Source organism: Mobula birostris, chromosome 13 (assembly GCF_030028105.1).
Source record: "Mobula birostris isolate sMobBir1 chromosome 13, sMobBir1.hap1, whole genome shotgun sequence".
In the NCBI taxonomy this organism is placed as follows: domain Eukaryota; kingdom Metazoa; phylum Chordata; class Chondrichthyes; order Myliobatiformes; family Myliobatidae; genus Mobula; species Mobula birostris.
Window position 1 is genome coordinate 24,513,090 of NC_092382.1, and position 13,662 is coordinate 24,526,751.

Below are 13,662 nucleotides of genomic sequence, written 5' to 3' on the forward strand. Positions count from 1 at the left end.
TGTACTACCTGTTCTGATGATATCCAGGATGTGTATCGGAGGAAACGCAGCTATCCGGATAAGAGCGTATTTCCAGGATAACAGTTGTGGGAAATGTATTCGCCAGGATGGAGAGAGTATCTCTGGGAAGCGACTATCATTGGCAGTCCCAACATTTATTGCCAATCTTAAACCGCGATGGGTGAGTGGGTGGGACGGTGGGAGAAACAGGTTTCTAGTAAATGTGGTCCTTCTGGTAACGTCATGTCTAGCGCATTGATGGTTCGGTTTTAGTCCAGTGTCAGAGATTAGGATAAAATCCATGTTTCCAGATGAAGGCAGGTGAACACTGAGGTTGTTGACATGACTGGTTTGTTGGGTTGGGTGAGAGCGGTGGAGACAGGTGATATTTGAGTTTGTGACTACATTCACTTTTTATATTTGCAGAGCCAGAGTTTACAATCTCTGACCTCCTGGCACAGGGGGAGGAATATCGACTGTACCAGCTGACAAAGTTCTACGGAGACAGACTTAAACAAGCGATTGAAGAAAAGGTTGAGGGACTCGGTTGGATGTTGACAAAGGAGGGACATTTCAGTAGAGAGGAAAATGAGGTGAGTGTATTTAGTCTATTGTCACTGAACTGCTGGTATCAGAGGGAATAGTGATCAATATTCATCTCCTGCACGTTCTAGGAGTTCTACGTGGCAATGGAGATGTTGATCTCTGATGGTCTCCAGCAGATCTGGTTTCAGCTGTTGAGGTGGGGAGCACTGGGAACTACAGGTTCAGTGTCACCTTTTCCTCTCACACCTGCTGTATTTATCAGTGTGATACACGAGCAGTGGCTACATATCTGGACTGTTGAACAGACATTCAGTCTAAAATTAATTTTGCATCTTCTCAGGACCGTCAGTCAAATTCACCTCAGCTCATTAATCCAGGATGAATATTAAACTGTCAGATTGTAAATTGGGCCAACTGACTTCACTGTGGTACTTGAGGGAGGGAAACCTACTAACCACAGCTGGTCTAGTCTCCGTCTGAGTTCCTGAACAATGAGTGGCTGACATGTCATCGTCATAGGAAAGTACAGCACAGAAACAGGCTCTTTGGCCCATCTATTCCATGCTGGTCTACTGAAACTGCCTATTGTCACGTACCCCATGACAGGGATAAAGAAACCAACAGAAATGGAAACCACTTTGGAGTCTCGTATTGCTATACACTAATAATATTTATTAGTAACTACGCAATACAGTAATATCAAAGTAAATAAATCACACAGGTTAGCAATGATTATATATTAAAGTAAGTGTGGAATATATATGTATGAAAAACCAAGTTTCTTTAAGTCTAGGGGTAAAAAGATACGGTCTTACGATGTTGAGTAAAGTTCAGTTCAGTTCAGTTCGTGGTATTTAGTTGAGTAGTGATGGGGAGAGAGAGAGACAGAGTTGAGTCTTCAGGTGAGCTGATGCAGTCGATCTTCTCGTCGTCGTCCGAAATGCTTCACAAGTCACCGACTGTGACTTTAACCAGGGGGACCGGTCTTCTGTGGTGGAGCTATCACCCAGGCGAGGGTGGACACAGAGACAGCTCCCCACCAGTCAACCCCTTTTCCTTCAAACTGGAATAGCAATTTGGATCGATCCGCCTGATCGATCCTCCAAATCCCACTTTCTCTGCGGGCACAGCAACGCTCATTCAGTGTCCAGATCATGTGTCTGAGGTCTGTATCATCTGACCTCCTATTTATTTCACCAGGCTGAGCATCACCTGTCATTCAAAGAGTCCCCACCCTCCTCTGCAGTGCCTTGTCAAATGCTGGGCTAAAGTCCATTCAGACAACACCCACTTCCTTCCATTCATCAACTTTCCCGGTAACTTCCTGGTTCAACATTCAGATTGGTTAGACAGGAACTACCACGCACAAAGCTGATATCGCATGACACCAAAAATCAATAGGTTGTCCTGAAAGGGCATATATTTGGTAAGCTATTTTACATTATTAGCTAGCCTACCTTCATATTTCATATTCTCTCTACTTACGGCTTTTCGTTGCTTTCTGCTGGTTAGTAAAAGCCTCCCAGTCCTTCTGTTTTCCATTATGTTTTGCTATACTCTATACCCTCTCCTTTGCTTTTCTGCTGCATTGACTTCCTCGTCAGCCATGGTTGATCATCCTGCCTTTGGAATAATTCTTCATATTTGGGATTATCTACCTCTACCTGTGCCTTCTGAATCACTCCCAGAATCTTCATCTATTCCTAGTCATAGTCATAGTCATAGTCATACTTTATTCCTGCTTGGTTGTTGCCTCTTCCAATTTATTTTTGCCCAGCTCCTCTCTCATTTCTCTGTAATTCATTTATTCCAGTGTAAACTGATACATCTAACTTTTACCTTCTCCCTCTCAAACTGCAGTGTCAGTTCTGCTATTTTATGATCACTGCCTCTTAGGGGTTTATTTACCTTAAGCTTCCCAATCAAATCTGGTGCAATACACAACACTGAATCCAGATTTGCCTTTCCTATAGTGGACTCAACCATAGGCTTCTCTCAAAAGCCATCTCATAGGCATTCTATAAATTCCCTCACTTGGGATTCAACACCGACCTGATTTTCCAAAGCTACCTGCATATTGAAATTCCCCATGACTATTTTAACATTGAAATCTTTACATGCCTCTTCTCTCTCCCACTGGAATGTGTATCCCACATCCTGGTTACTGTTCCATCAGGGTCATTTTCTTTCCTACACAGTATCTTAACAACTACACCGTCCAATCTGCTATCACTTCTTTAGAAGCACATTTCATTTTTTATGACAACAGAGTCAACCCAACCCTTTCACCCACCTGCCTCTCCTTTCGATTAAATATTTATCCTTGGATGTGAGCACCCAAATATGATCTTTCAGCCACGATTCAGTGATGCCCACCATCCATTTTTTGCTCCCTCGCTCTCCCTCTCTTCCGTTCTTGTTGTCACATCTTTTTGATGTAATGTTACACATTGATGGATAAGTAAATTAATCACATTGAATATACTGCAGGGTGTCAGTAGATCCTTATTCTTTCACAATATTGATTTAGAAGTTCCCTCAGCTAGAGTTTCTTTGTTAACGACTGAACCCAGGGAGGATCAGGCAACAGCCCAGTGACTGCATCATTTCTGAAGCTACTGGCACCATGAACAGATATTTTCCTGCACATTCTCCATGTCTGTCTGTATGTCTGCTTCACAGTAAATTTATTACTTTCCTTTTCTAGAAAGTCACTGAACTGACAGAGAAGGGAAACCGGACAGAGAGTTCCAGACTCTTCCTCAGTTTGGTGATGGGTAAAGGCTCCCGGGCCCGGAGGGCAATGTGGGAATCCTTTGTGACATGGAGGACTGAGTTACCGAAGTTGGACAGAATACTGAGGGAAATACAGGAGCTCGGTACGTTAAAAACATGCACTGAACACAAAGGCACATTGAAATAAACATTTTAGTTATTTTAATTATTTTAGCTCTGTTTCCATGGATTCTTTTTATATTTAAACAGGTCCTGATCCACAGGAATACATGAACATCGCCCAAGGGTTATCTGAATTACCCACTCAACTGATAGGTGAGTGATGAAATGCTCAGTTCAAACCACATCTCAAGTGTTAGTCTGTGACTTGGCAAAACCTGGGAATCAAAATTCACCATTAGCCATTCGCTGATCTCTGGATTGAAGTAACAATTCAAAGTATTTCTCTTTGCAGCCTGAATATTCTACATTTTATTTTTCCATTAATCCATCTGTTGGTTCTGCTGAAGCCTTCACTCCAGGTCCTAACGCTCTGGGAATGCCCACACACCCCAGGCAGGCTCCTGATACACTATACGACCCAGTCCAGGTGACTCTTCTATCTTCAGACCTTTCATCTTCCAAGCCCCTTTTCCTTTGTAATAGCACAACACACAATTCTGTTCACTGGTGTTCATTACTTTTTGTAATTCCGCTAGTGACTTCTATAGAGTTTGTCTGGTATTTCCTTTTCACCCGTTACTGCAGCTACAACATCATTTTTCAGCGGTCCAATATCGAACCTCTCCTGTTTTTTTACTCTTTATATATCTGGGAAAGTTTAAAAAAAATACTTTGGTATCCTTTCTTATATTATTGACCATATGCTTGCATTTGCTGTACATTCATGTATATCTAACATAGTTGCCTTCAACATGACTCAGGTAGTAAATTCCAGGTACCAGAACTCTATGGAAAAAAAACACTCACAATTGCTGTAAATTTCCCACATCTCATCTTAACCAAATGCCCTCTGACATTAGACACCAGTCTTATGTAAAAAAATAACAAACAAAATACAGGCTGTCGACCCAAATCTTATCTCTCAAACTTGTGTACCTCTGTCAGATCTCTATTCTAACTCCAGAGTAAACAAACCAAGTTTATCAAACCTCCACTTGTAGCACATGCCACCGAATCCAGGCAACACCCTGATAAACCTGTTCTGTACCCTCTCCAATCCTTCTAAAAGCTGGACAATCAGAAGTGAATACAATACTCCAGATGCACCCTAAAATCATAAGACTTAGGAGCAGAATTAAGCCAATCGGCTCAGTGATTTTGCTACGCAAATCCTCTCAACCCCATTATCCCGCCTTCTGTAAATGTTGACGCTCTTCCTAATCAGGAACATATCAACCTGCATTTTAACTATATCCAATGACGTGTCTTCCTCAGCAGTCTATGACAATAATTTCACAGATTCACCGCCCGCCAGCTAAGATGTTTCTCCCAGTGTGCATCCCCGCCAGCGAGGATAATTCCCCACAGTTCCCAAGCATATTAATTTTCTGTATGAGCCTCCCATGTGGGACCTTGTCAAAGACTCTACCAATATACAAGTAGACCTGTGACTAGTGGTGTGCCACAGGGATCAGTGCTGGGTCCATTGTTATTTGTCATCTCTATCAATGATCTGGATGATAATGTCGTAAATTGGATCAGCAAATTTGCTGATGATACAAATATTGGAGGTGTAGTGGACAGTGAGAAAGGTTTTCAAAGCTTGCAGAGGGACTTGGACCAGCTGGAAAAATGGGCTGAAAAATGGCAGATGGAGTTTAATACAGACAAGTGTGAGGTATTGCACTTTGGAAGGACAAACCAAGATAGAACATACAGGGTAAATGGTAAGGCACTGAGGAGTGCAGTAGAACAGGTATCTGGGAATACAGATACAAAATTCTCTAAAAGTGGCGTCACAGGTAGATAGGGTCGTAAAGAGAGCTTTTGGTATATTGGCCTTTATTAATCAAAGTATTGAATATAAGAGCTGAATTTTATGATGAGGTTGTATAAGGCATTGGTGAGGCCGAATCTCGAGCGTTGTGTTCAGTTTTGGTCAACAAATTACAGGAAGGATATTAATAAGGTCGAAAGAGTGCAGAGAAGGTTTACAAGGATGTTGCCGGGCCTTGAGAAACTCAGTTACAGAGAAAGGTTGAATAGGTTAGGACTTTATTCCCTGGAGCATAGAAGAATGAGGGGAGATTTGATTGAGGTATATAAAATTATGATGGGTATAGATAGAGTGAATGCAAGCAGGCTTTTTCCACCAAGGCAAGGAGAGAACAAAACCAGAGGAGATGGGTTAAGGGTGAGGGGGGAAACGTTTAAAGGGAAAATTAGTGGGGGCTTCTTCACACAGAGTGGCGGGAGTGTGGAATGAGCTGCCAGACGAGGTGGTAAATGCGGGTTCTTTTTTAACATTTAAGAATAAATTGGGCAGATTGCAGACAAGCGTGACGTGTTGCACTTTGGAAAGACCAAGCAGGGCCGGTCTTATACAGTTACCAGTAGGGCACTGAGGAGTGCGGTAGAGCAAAGTGATCTGGGAATACAGGTCCATAATCATTAAAAGCTTTGGATGGGATTTGCGTCTTGACAACTTGATTGAGTTCCTGCAGGATGTGACAAAGGTGATGGATGAAGTTACACATGGATGTTGTTTAGAAACCATAGAAACCATAAAAAAAACTACAGCACAGAAACAGGTCTTTTGGCCCTTCTTGGCTCTGCTGAACCCCAAACCACCTCAAACATTCTCTCTTTCATACAGCCATGGGGCAGAAGATATAAAGACTGAAGGTGTGTACCACCAGCCTCAGGGACAGCTTCAATACTGCATTTATAAGACTACTGAATGGTCACCTACTATGTTATTATTGGCTCTTAATAATATTAAGACAATTATATAATTGTAGCATCGTGCATCCGGTAACTAATAACAACTCACTTAGATAACCACAATATACTCACAGGACAGCAGAAAAAATACCGTTCGGTTATGAACAACAGATAACAGATTATGCAATTCTATTTCAAAACCTGTGGAAAGCAGAAATCTTTCAGTGTAATATTGTCTATCAAAAAACATTTGATTCTCTCCCTCACATGGTTAAGAGAAGTTCCAAATAGATATAAAATTCATCCAATACTTGTGAAATTTCTACAACATCTGATGAATCATTGGCATAAAATAATCGTCCTATTAACAACCACAAAGGGACAACCACCATTATCAAAATTGAGGGATTTTCCAGAGCGACTCACTAAGGCCAGTATGGTTCTGTTTGGCTTTAAACCTGCTCATAATTTACTGAAACGGACAAAAATCAGGTATCAAATCAGGTAAAAATACGAATTATACGTTTGCACAGCTATACATTGATGATTTGAAATTACTTGCTCTTGCATCAGCAAAGCTAAAACAAATATTTCAAATAATGGAACTAACTTCTAAAGATATAAGCATGAACTTTAGACTAGAAAAGTACAGAACATGAAACATAAAGAAAGGTGCAATAGAGCCAGTAGAATATCAAACAGAGCATCAGGGGACAATACAACAGAATATGAAACATATACTTAGGATATCAATAAGCAAAGAAAATAGATAATCGTGTGATAAAGGAAAACCTTCCAACAAAATTTACTTCAAGGCTGAAGAAAATCTGAATTTACATCAAGGATCAAGAAAATCTGCCAAACAGAGCTGAACAGTAAAAATATAACAAAGGTAGTATACACTCACTATGCCCATATTGACGTATAATTTTGGTATAATATCCTGGTCTGAAACAGATCTGGAAAATATGCCAAGAAAAATAAGAACTTAAATGACAGTTTCTAGAAAACGCCATGTGCACTGGATCACACTTAGATTGATATGAATGAGGACAGTATGAGTATGGTGAATAACAGATCTAAAAAAATGAGACAACAGCCGGATAAAAATTCTCAGAATCAGGGTTAATATCAGACACATGTCGTGTAAACTGTTTTTCTGCACCAACAGCACAATTACAGTAAAGTGTGTGCGGTGAGCGTGTATATATGTGTACAATTGTAGAAGTAGATTTGTATCAGCGTGAATTAATCAGTCTGATGTCCTGGTGGAAGAAGCTGTCCGGAGCCTGTTGGTCCTGGCTTTTATGCTGTGGTACCGTTTCCCGGATAGTAGCAGCTGGAACAGGTTGTGGTTGGTGAGACTTGGGTTCAGAATGATCCTTTGGGTCCTTTTTACCCCGTCTCTGAAAAGCCCTGAATAGTGGGAAGTTCACGTCTACAGATGCACTGGGCTGTCCGCACCGCTCTCTGCAGAGCCCTGCGATTGAGAGAAGTACAGTTCCCATTCCATGTAATGATGCAGCCAGTCAGGATGCTCTCAACTGTGCCCCTGTAGAAAATCGTTAGCATTTGGGGGCCCATCCCAAACTTCCTCTACCATCTGAGGTGAAAGAGGTGCTGTTGTGCCTTTTTCACCACGCAGCCGGTGTGCACAGACCATGTGAGATCCTCAGTGACGTGAATGCCAAGGAAATTAAAGCTGTTCACCCTCTCAGCCCCAGATCCATTGATGTCAATAGAGGTTAGCCTGTCTCCATTCCTCTTGTTCTTGCGACATTGCGACCAGCTCCTTTGCTTTTGCGACATTGAGGGAGAAGTTGTTCTCCTGACACCACTGTGTCAGGGTGATGACTTCTATGTAGGCTACCTCGTTATTATTTGAGATTTGGCCAATCCATATAGTATCGTCAGCAAATTTAATTAGCAGATTGGAGCTGTGGGTGGCGACACAGTCATGTGTATACAGAGAGTAAAGGAGGGAGCTTAGGACACAGCCCTGAGGGGCACCTACATCGAGTGTCGGAGGGGCAGAGGTGAGGGAGCCCACTCTTACCGTCTGCTGGCAATCTGACAGGAATTCCACGATCAAGCTGCACAAGGCAGGGTCAAGGCCGAGGTCTCTGAGCTTCTTGTCAAGCCTGGAGGGAATGATGGTGTTGAATACTGAACTGTAGTCCGAGAACAGCATTCTCACATAAGCATCACTCTTCTCCAGATGTTTAGAGGCACTGGCTGTCCACTGTATCTATTCTTCTTAATAGCTTATACACCTCTATCATGTCTCTTCTCATCCTCCTCCTCTCCAAAGAGTAAAGCCCTAGCTCCCTTAATCTCTAATCATAATCCATAATCTCTAAACCAGGCAGCATCCTGGTAAATCTCCTCTGTACCCTTTCCAATGCTTCCACATCCTTCCTATAGTGAAGCGACCAGAACTGGACACAGTACTCCAAGTGTGGCCTAACCAGAGTTTTATAGAGCTGTATCATTACATTGCGACTCTTAGACATTATGCCTCGACTTATGAAAGCCAACAACCCATAAGCCTACCTACCTGTGAGGCAACTTTCAGGGATCTGTGGACATGTACCCCAGATCCCTCTGCTCCTCCACACTACCAAGTATCCTGCCATTTACTTTGTATTCTGTCTTGGAGTTTGTCCTTCCAAAGTGTATCACCTCACACTTCTCCAGGTTGAACTCCATCTGCCACTTCTCAGCCCATTTATGCATCCTATCAATATCTCTCTGCAATCTTCGACAGTCCTCTACACTATCTACAACACCACCAACCTTTGTGTCATCTGTAAACTTGCCAACCCACCCTTCTACCCCCACCTCCAGGTCGTTAATAAAAATCATGAAAATTAGAGGTCCCAGAGCAGATCCTTGTGGGGCACCACTAATCACAGCCCTCCAATCTGAATGCACTCCCTCCACCACCACCCTCTGCCTTCTGCAGGCAATCCAATTCTGAATCCACCTGGCCAAACTTCCCTGGATCCCATGCCTTCAGACTTTCTGAATAAGCCTACTGTGTGGAACCTTGTCAAATGCCTTACTAAAATCCATGTAGATCACATCCACTGCACTACCCTCATCTATGTGCCTGGTCACCTCCTCAAAGAACTCTATCAGGCTTGTTAGACACGATCTGCCCTTCACAAAGCCATGCTGACTGTCCCTGATCAGACCATGATTCTCTAAATGCCCATAAATACTATCTCTAAGAATCTTTTCCAACAGCTTTCCCACCACAGACGTAAGGCTCATTGGTCTATAATTACCCGGACTATCCCTACTACCTTTTTTGAACAAAGGGACAACATTCGCCTCCCTCCAGTCCTCTGGTACCATTCCTGTGGACAACGAGGACATAAAGATCCTAGCCAGAGGCTCAGCAATCTCTTCCCCCACCTAATGGAGAAGCCTGCGGAATATTCTGTCTAGCCCAAGGGACTTATCCATCCTAATGTATTTTAACAACTCCAACTCCTCCTCTCCCTTAATATCAACATGCTCCAGAACATCAACCTAACTCATATTGTCCTCACCATCATCAAGTTCTCTCTCATTGGTGAAAACTGCAGAGAAGTATTCATTGAGCACCTCACTCACTTCCACAGCTTTCAGGCACATCTTCCCACCTTTATCTAAATGGACCTACCTTCACTCCTGTCATCCTTTCGTTCTTCACATAAGTGAAGAATACCCCAGAAGAGATCCCAATGATCCAAACCCCCTGCTCCCTGCACCAACTCCTCAGCCACGCATTCAACTGCCATCTCCTCCAATTCTTACCATCACTGTCACGTAGCACTGGCAGCAATCCTGAGAACGCCACCCTTGAGGTCCTGCTCTTTAGCCTTCTGCCTAGTTCCCGAAACTCACACTTCAGGACCTCATCCCTCTTCCTGCCTATGTTGTTGGTGCCAACCTGTACCACGACTTCTGGTTGCTTTCCCTCTCATACCAGGATGTCGTGCACCCGGTCAGAGACATCCTGGACCCTGGCACCCGGGAGACTACAAACCATGCGGCTGTCCTTCTCACGTCCACAAAATCTCCTGTCTGCTCCCCTGACTATAGAGTCTCCAATGACGACAGCTCTCCTCTTCTCCGTCCCACCCTTCTGCACCACAGGGTCAGGCTCAGTGCCAGAGGCCCTGCCACCGTGGCTCACACCCGGTCGGTTGTCCCCACCAACAGTATCCAGAATGGTGAACATATTATTGAGGGAAATGGCCACAGGGGTGCTCTGCACTGCCTGTCTGCTCACCTTCACTTTCCCCCCTCTGACCGTCACCCAACGACCTGCTTCCGACAGCCTTGGTGTGACTACCTCCCTGAAGCTCTCATCTATGACTGCCTCATTCTCCCTTATGAATCGAAGGTCATCCAGCTGCTCTAGATTCCTTCCAGATCGCCAAGATCTTGACACACTGTGAGACCGCACAGACCCCTGATAGTGTCCTGAGACACTCTGAGACCCACGCACCCCTGACAACATCCTGTCACGCTGTCAGACCCCACACACCCCTGGCCGGCTCCTGACACACTGTGAGACCGGACACAAACCTGAGAGGGTCCTGACACACTGTGAGACCCGACACACCACTGGCAGGGTCCGGACACACTGTAAGACCCCACACAACCTGGACTCGGTCCTCACACACTGTGAGACCCCACACACTCCCAAAAGGGTCCAGACACATCGTGATACCTCAAACACCCCTGGCCGGCTCCTGACACACTGTGAGACCCCACACACCCCTGTCAGGGAACTGGCACACTGTGAGACCTTACACACCCCTGGCCGGCTCCTGACACACTGTATGAGACCCCACACACCCCTGACAGGGTCCTGACACACTGTGAGACCCAACACACCCCTGACAGGGTCCTGATGCACTGTGAGACCCTACACCCCTCTGACAGGGTGCTGACACACAGTGAGATCCCACACACACCTGACAGGGTCCTGACACATTGTGATACCTCAAACACCACTGACAGGGTCCTGACACACTGTGAGACACCACACATCCCTGAGGGAGACCTGGCACACTGTGAGACCCCACACACCCCTGGCCGGCTCCTGACACACTGTGAGACCCCACACACCCCTGACAGGGTCCTGACACACTGTAAGACCCTTCACCCCTCTGACAGGGTGCTGACACACAGCGAGATCCCACACACTCCTGACATGGTCCTGACACACTGTGAGACGCAACATACCCCGGACAGGGTCCGAAAGAAAATAGACAAGAGACAATAGGTGTAGGAGTAGGCCATTCGACCCTTCGAGCCTGAACCGCCATTCACTGTGATCATGACTGATCATCCACAATCAGTATCCAGTTCCTGCCTTATCCCCATAACCTTTGATTCCACTATCTTTAAGAGCTCTATCCATCTCTTTCTAAAAAACATCCAGAGACTTGGCCTCCACTGCCTTCTGGGGCAGAGCATTCAATATATCCACCACTCTCTGAGTGAAAAAGTTTTTCCTCAACTCCATTCTAAATGGCCTACCCTTTATTCTTAAACTGTGGCCTTTGGTTCCGGACTCACCCATCAGCGGGAACATGCTTCCTGCCTCCAGCATGTTCAATCCCTTAATAATCTTATATGTTTCAATAAGATCCCCTCTCAGGCTTCTAAATTCCAGAGTATACAAGCCCAGTCACTCCAATCTTTCGACATATGACAGTCCCGCCATCCCGGGAATTAACCTTGTGAACCTACGCTGCACTCCCTCAATAGCAAGAATGTCCTTACTCAAATTTGGAGACAAAAATTGCACACAGTACTCCAGGTGTGGTCTCACCAGGGCCCTGTACAACTGCAGAAGGACCTTTTTGCTCTTGTACTCAATTCCCCTTGTTATGAAGGCCAGCATGCCATTAGCTTTCTTCACTGCCTGCTGTACTTGCATGCTTACTTTCACACTGATGACACTCTGTGAGACCCCACACACCCCTTACAGGACCCTGATACACTGTGAGACCCCACACACCCCTTACAGGACCCTGATACACTGTGAGACCCCACACACCCCTTACAGGACCCTGACACACTGTGAGACCCCACACACCCCTGACAGGATCCTGACACACTGTGAGACCCCACATACCCCTGACAGGGTCCTAACACACTGTGAGACCCCACACACCCCTGACAGGGTCCAAGCACTCTGTGAGATCCCCACACCCTTGAAAGGATCTTGACACACGGTGAGACCTGACATACCCCTGACGGTGTCGTGACACACTGTGAGACCCCAAACACACCTGACAGGTTCCTGACAAACTGTGAGACCCCACACACCCGTGACAGGGTCCTGACACACTGTGAGACCCCACACTCCCCTGACAGGGTCAGGACAAGCTGTGACGCCCCACACACACCTGACAGGACACTGACACACTGTGAGACTCCACACACACCTGACAGGACACTGACACACTGTGAGACCCCACACACACCTGACAGGACACTGACACACTGTGAGACCCCAGACACCCCTGACAGGGTACAGAAACACTGTGAGACCCCGAACACCCTGACAGGGTCCTGACAAACTGTGATACACACACACCGCTCACAGGGTCCTGGCACACTGTGAGACTCCACACACCCCTGACAATGTCCTGTCACATTGTCAGACCCCACACACTACTGACAGGGTTCTGACACACTGTGAGACCCCCCACACACCTGACAGGGTCCTGACACACTGTGAGACGGCACGCACACCTGACAGGGTCCTGACACACTGGAAGACGCCACACGGACCTGACACACTGTGAGACACCACACACCCCTGACAGGACCTGACACACTGTGAGACCCTACACACACCTGACAGAGTGCTGACACACAGCGAGACCCTACACACCCCTGACAGGGTCCTGACACACTGTGGGATCCCACACACTCCTGACACGGTCCTGACGCACTGTGAGACCCCACAGGCCCCAAAAGGGTCCTGACACACTGTGAGACGCCACACACCCCAAAAGGATCCTGACACATTGTGAGACCCCACACACCCAGGATAGGGTCCTGGGAGACTGTGAGATCCGACACACCCCTGAGAGGGTCCTAACACACTGTGAGACCCCACAGGCCCCAAAAGGGTCCTGACACACTGTGAGACCCCACACACTATTGACACGGTCCTGACACACTGTGAGACTCCACAGGGACCTGACACACTGTGAGACCCCACACACCCCTGACAGCGTCCAGACACGCTGTGAGACCCCATACACCCCTGACAGGGTCCTGACACACTGCGAGACCCCACACATCCCAACAGGGTCCTGACACATTGTGAGACACCACACACCCCAAAAGGTTCCTGACACATTGTGATACCCCACACACCCAGGATAGGGTCCTGAGAGACTGTGAGATCCGACACACCCCTGAGAGGGTCCTAACACACTGTGAGACCCCACAGGCCCCAAAAGGGTCCTGACA

The 13,662-nt window shown here is 46.0% G+C and overlaps 1 protein-coding gene across 1 annotated transcript in view; it reads left to right on the plus strand.

Annotated features, from left to right (window-relative positions):
- LOC140208579 (NACHT, LRR and PYD domains-containing protein 3-like) overlaps positions 1–13,662 on the plus strand; it is a 125,996-nt gene that overhangs the window by 53,686 nt on the left and 58,648 nt on the right. Inside the window, exons 6-8 of the mRNA XM_072277337.1 lie at positions 427–593; positions 3,254–3,425; positions 3,532–3,597. Of these exons, the coding sequence (XP_072133438.1) occupies positions 427–593; positions 3,254–3,425; positions 3,532–3,597 (405 nt within the window). The remainder of the gene's footprint in view (positions 1–426; positions 594–3,253; positions 3,426–3,531; positions 3,598–13,662) is intronic.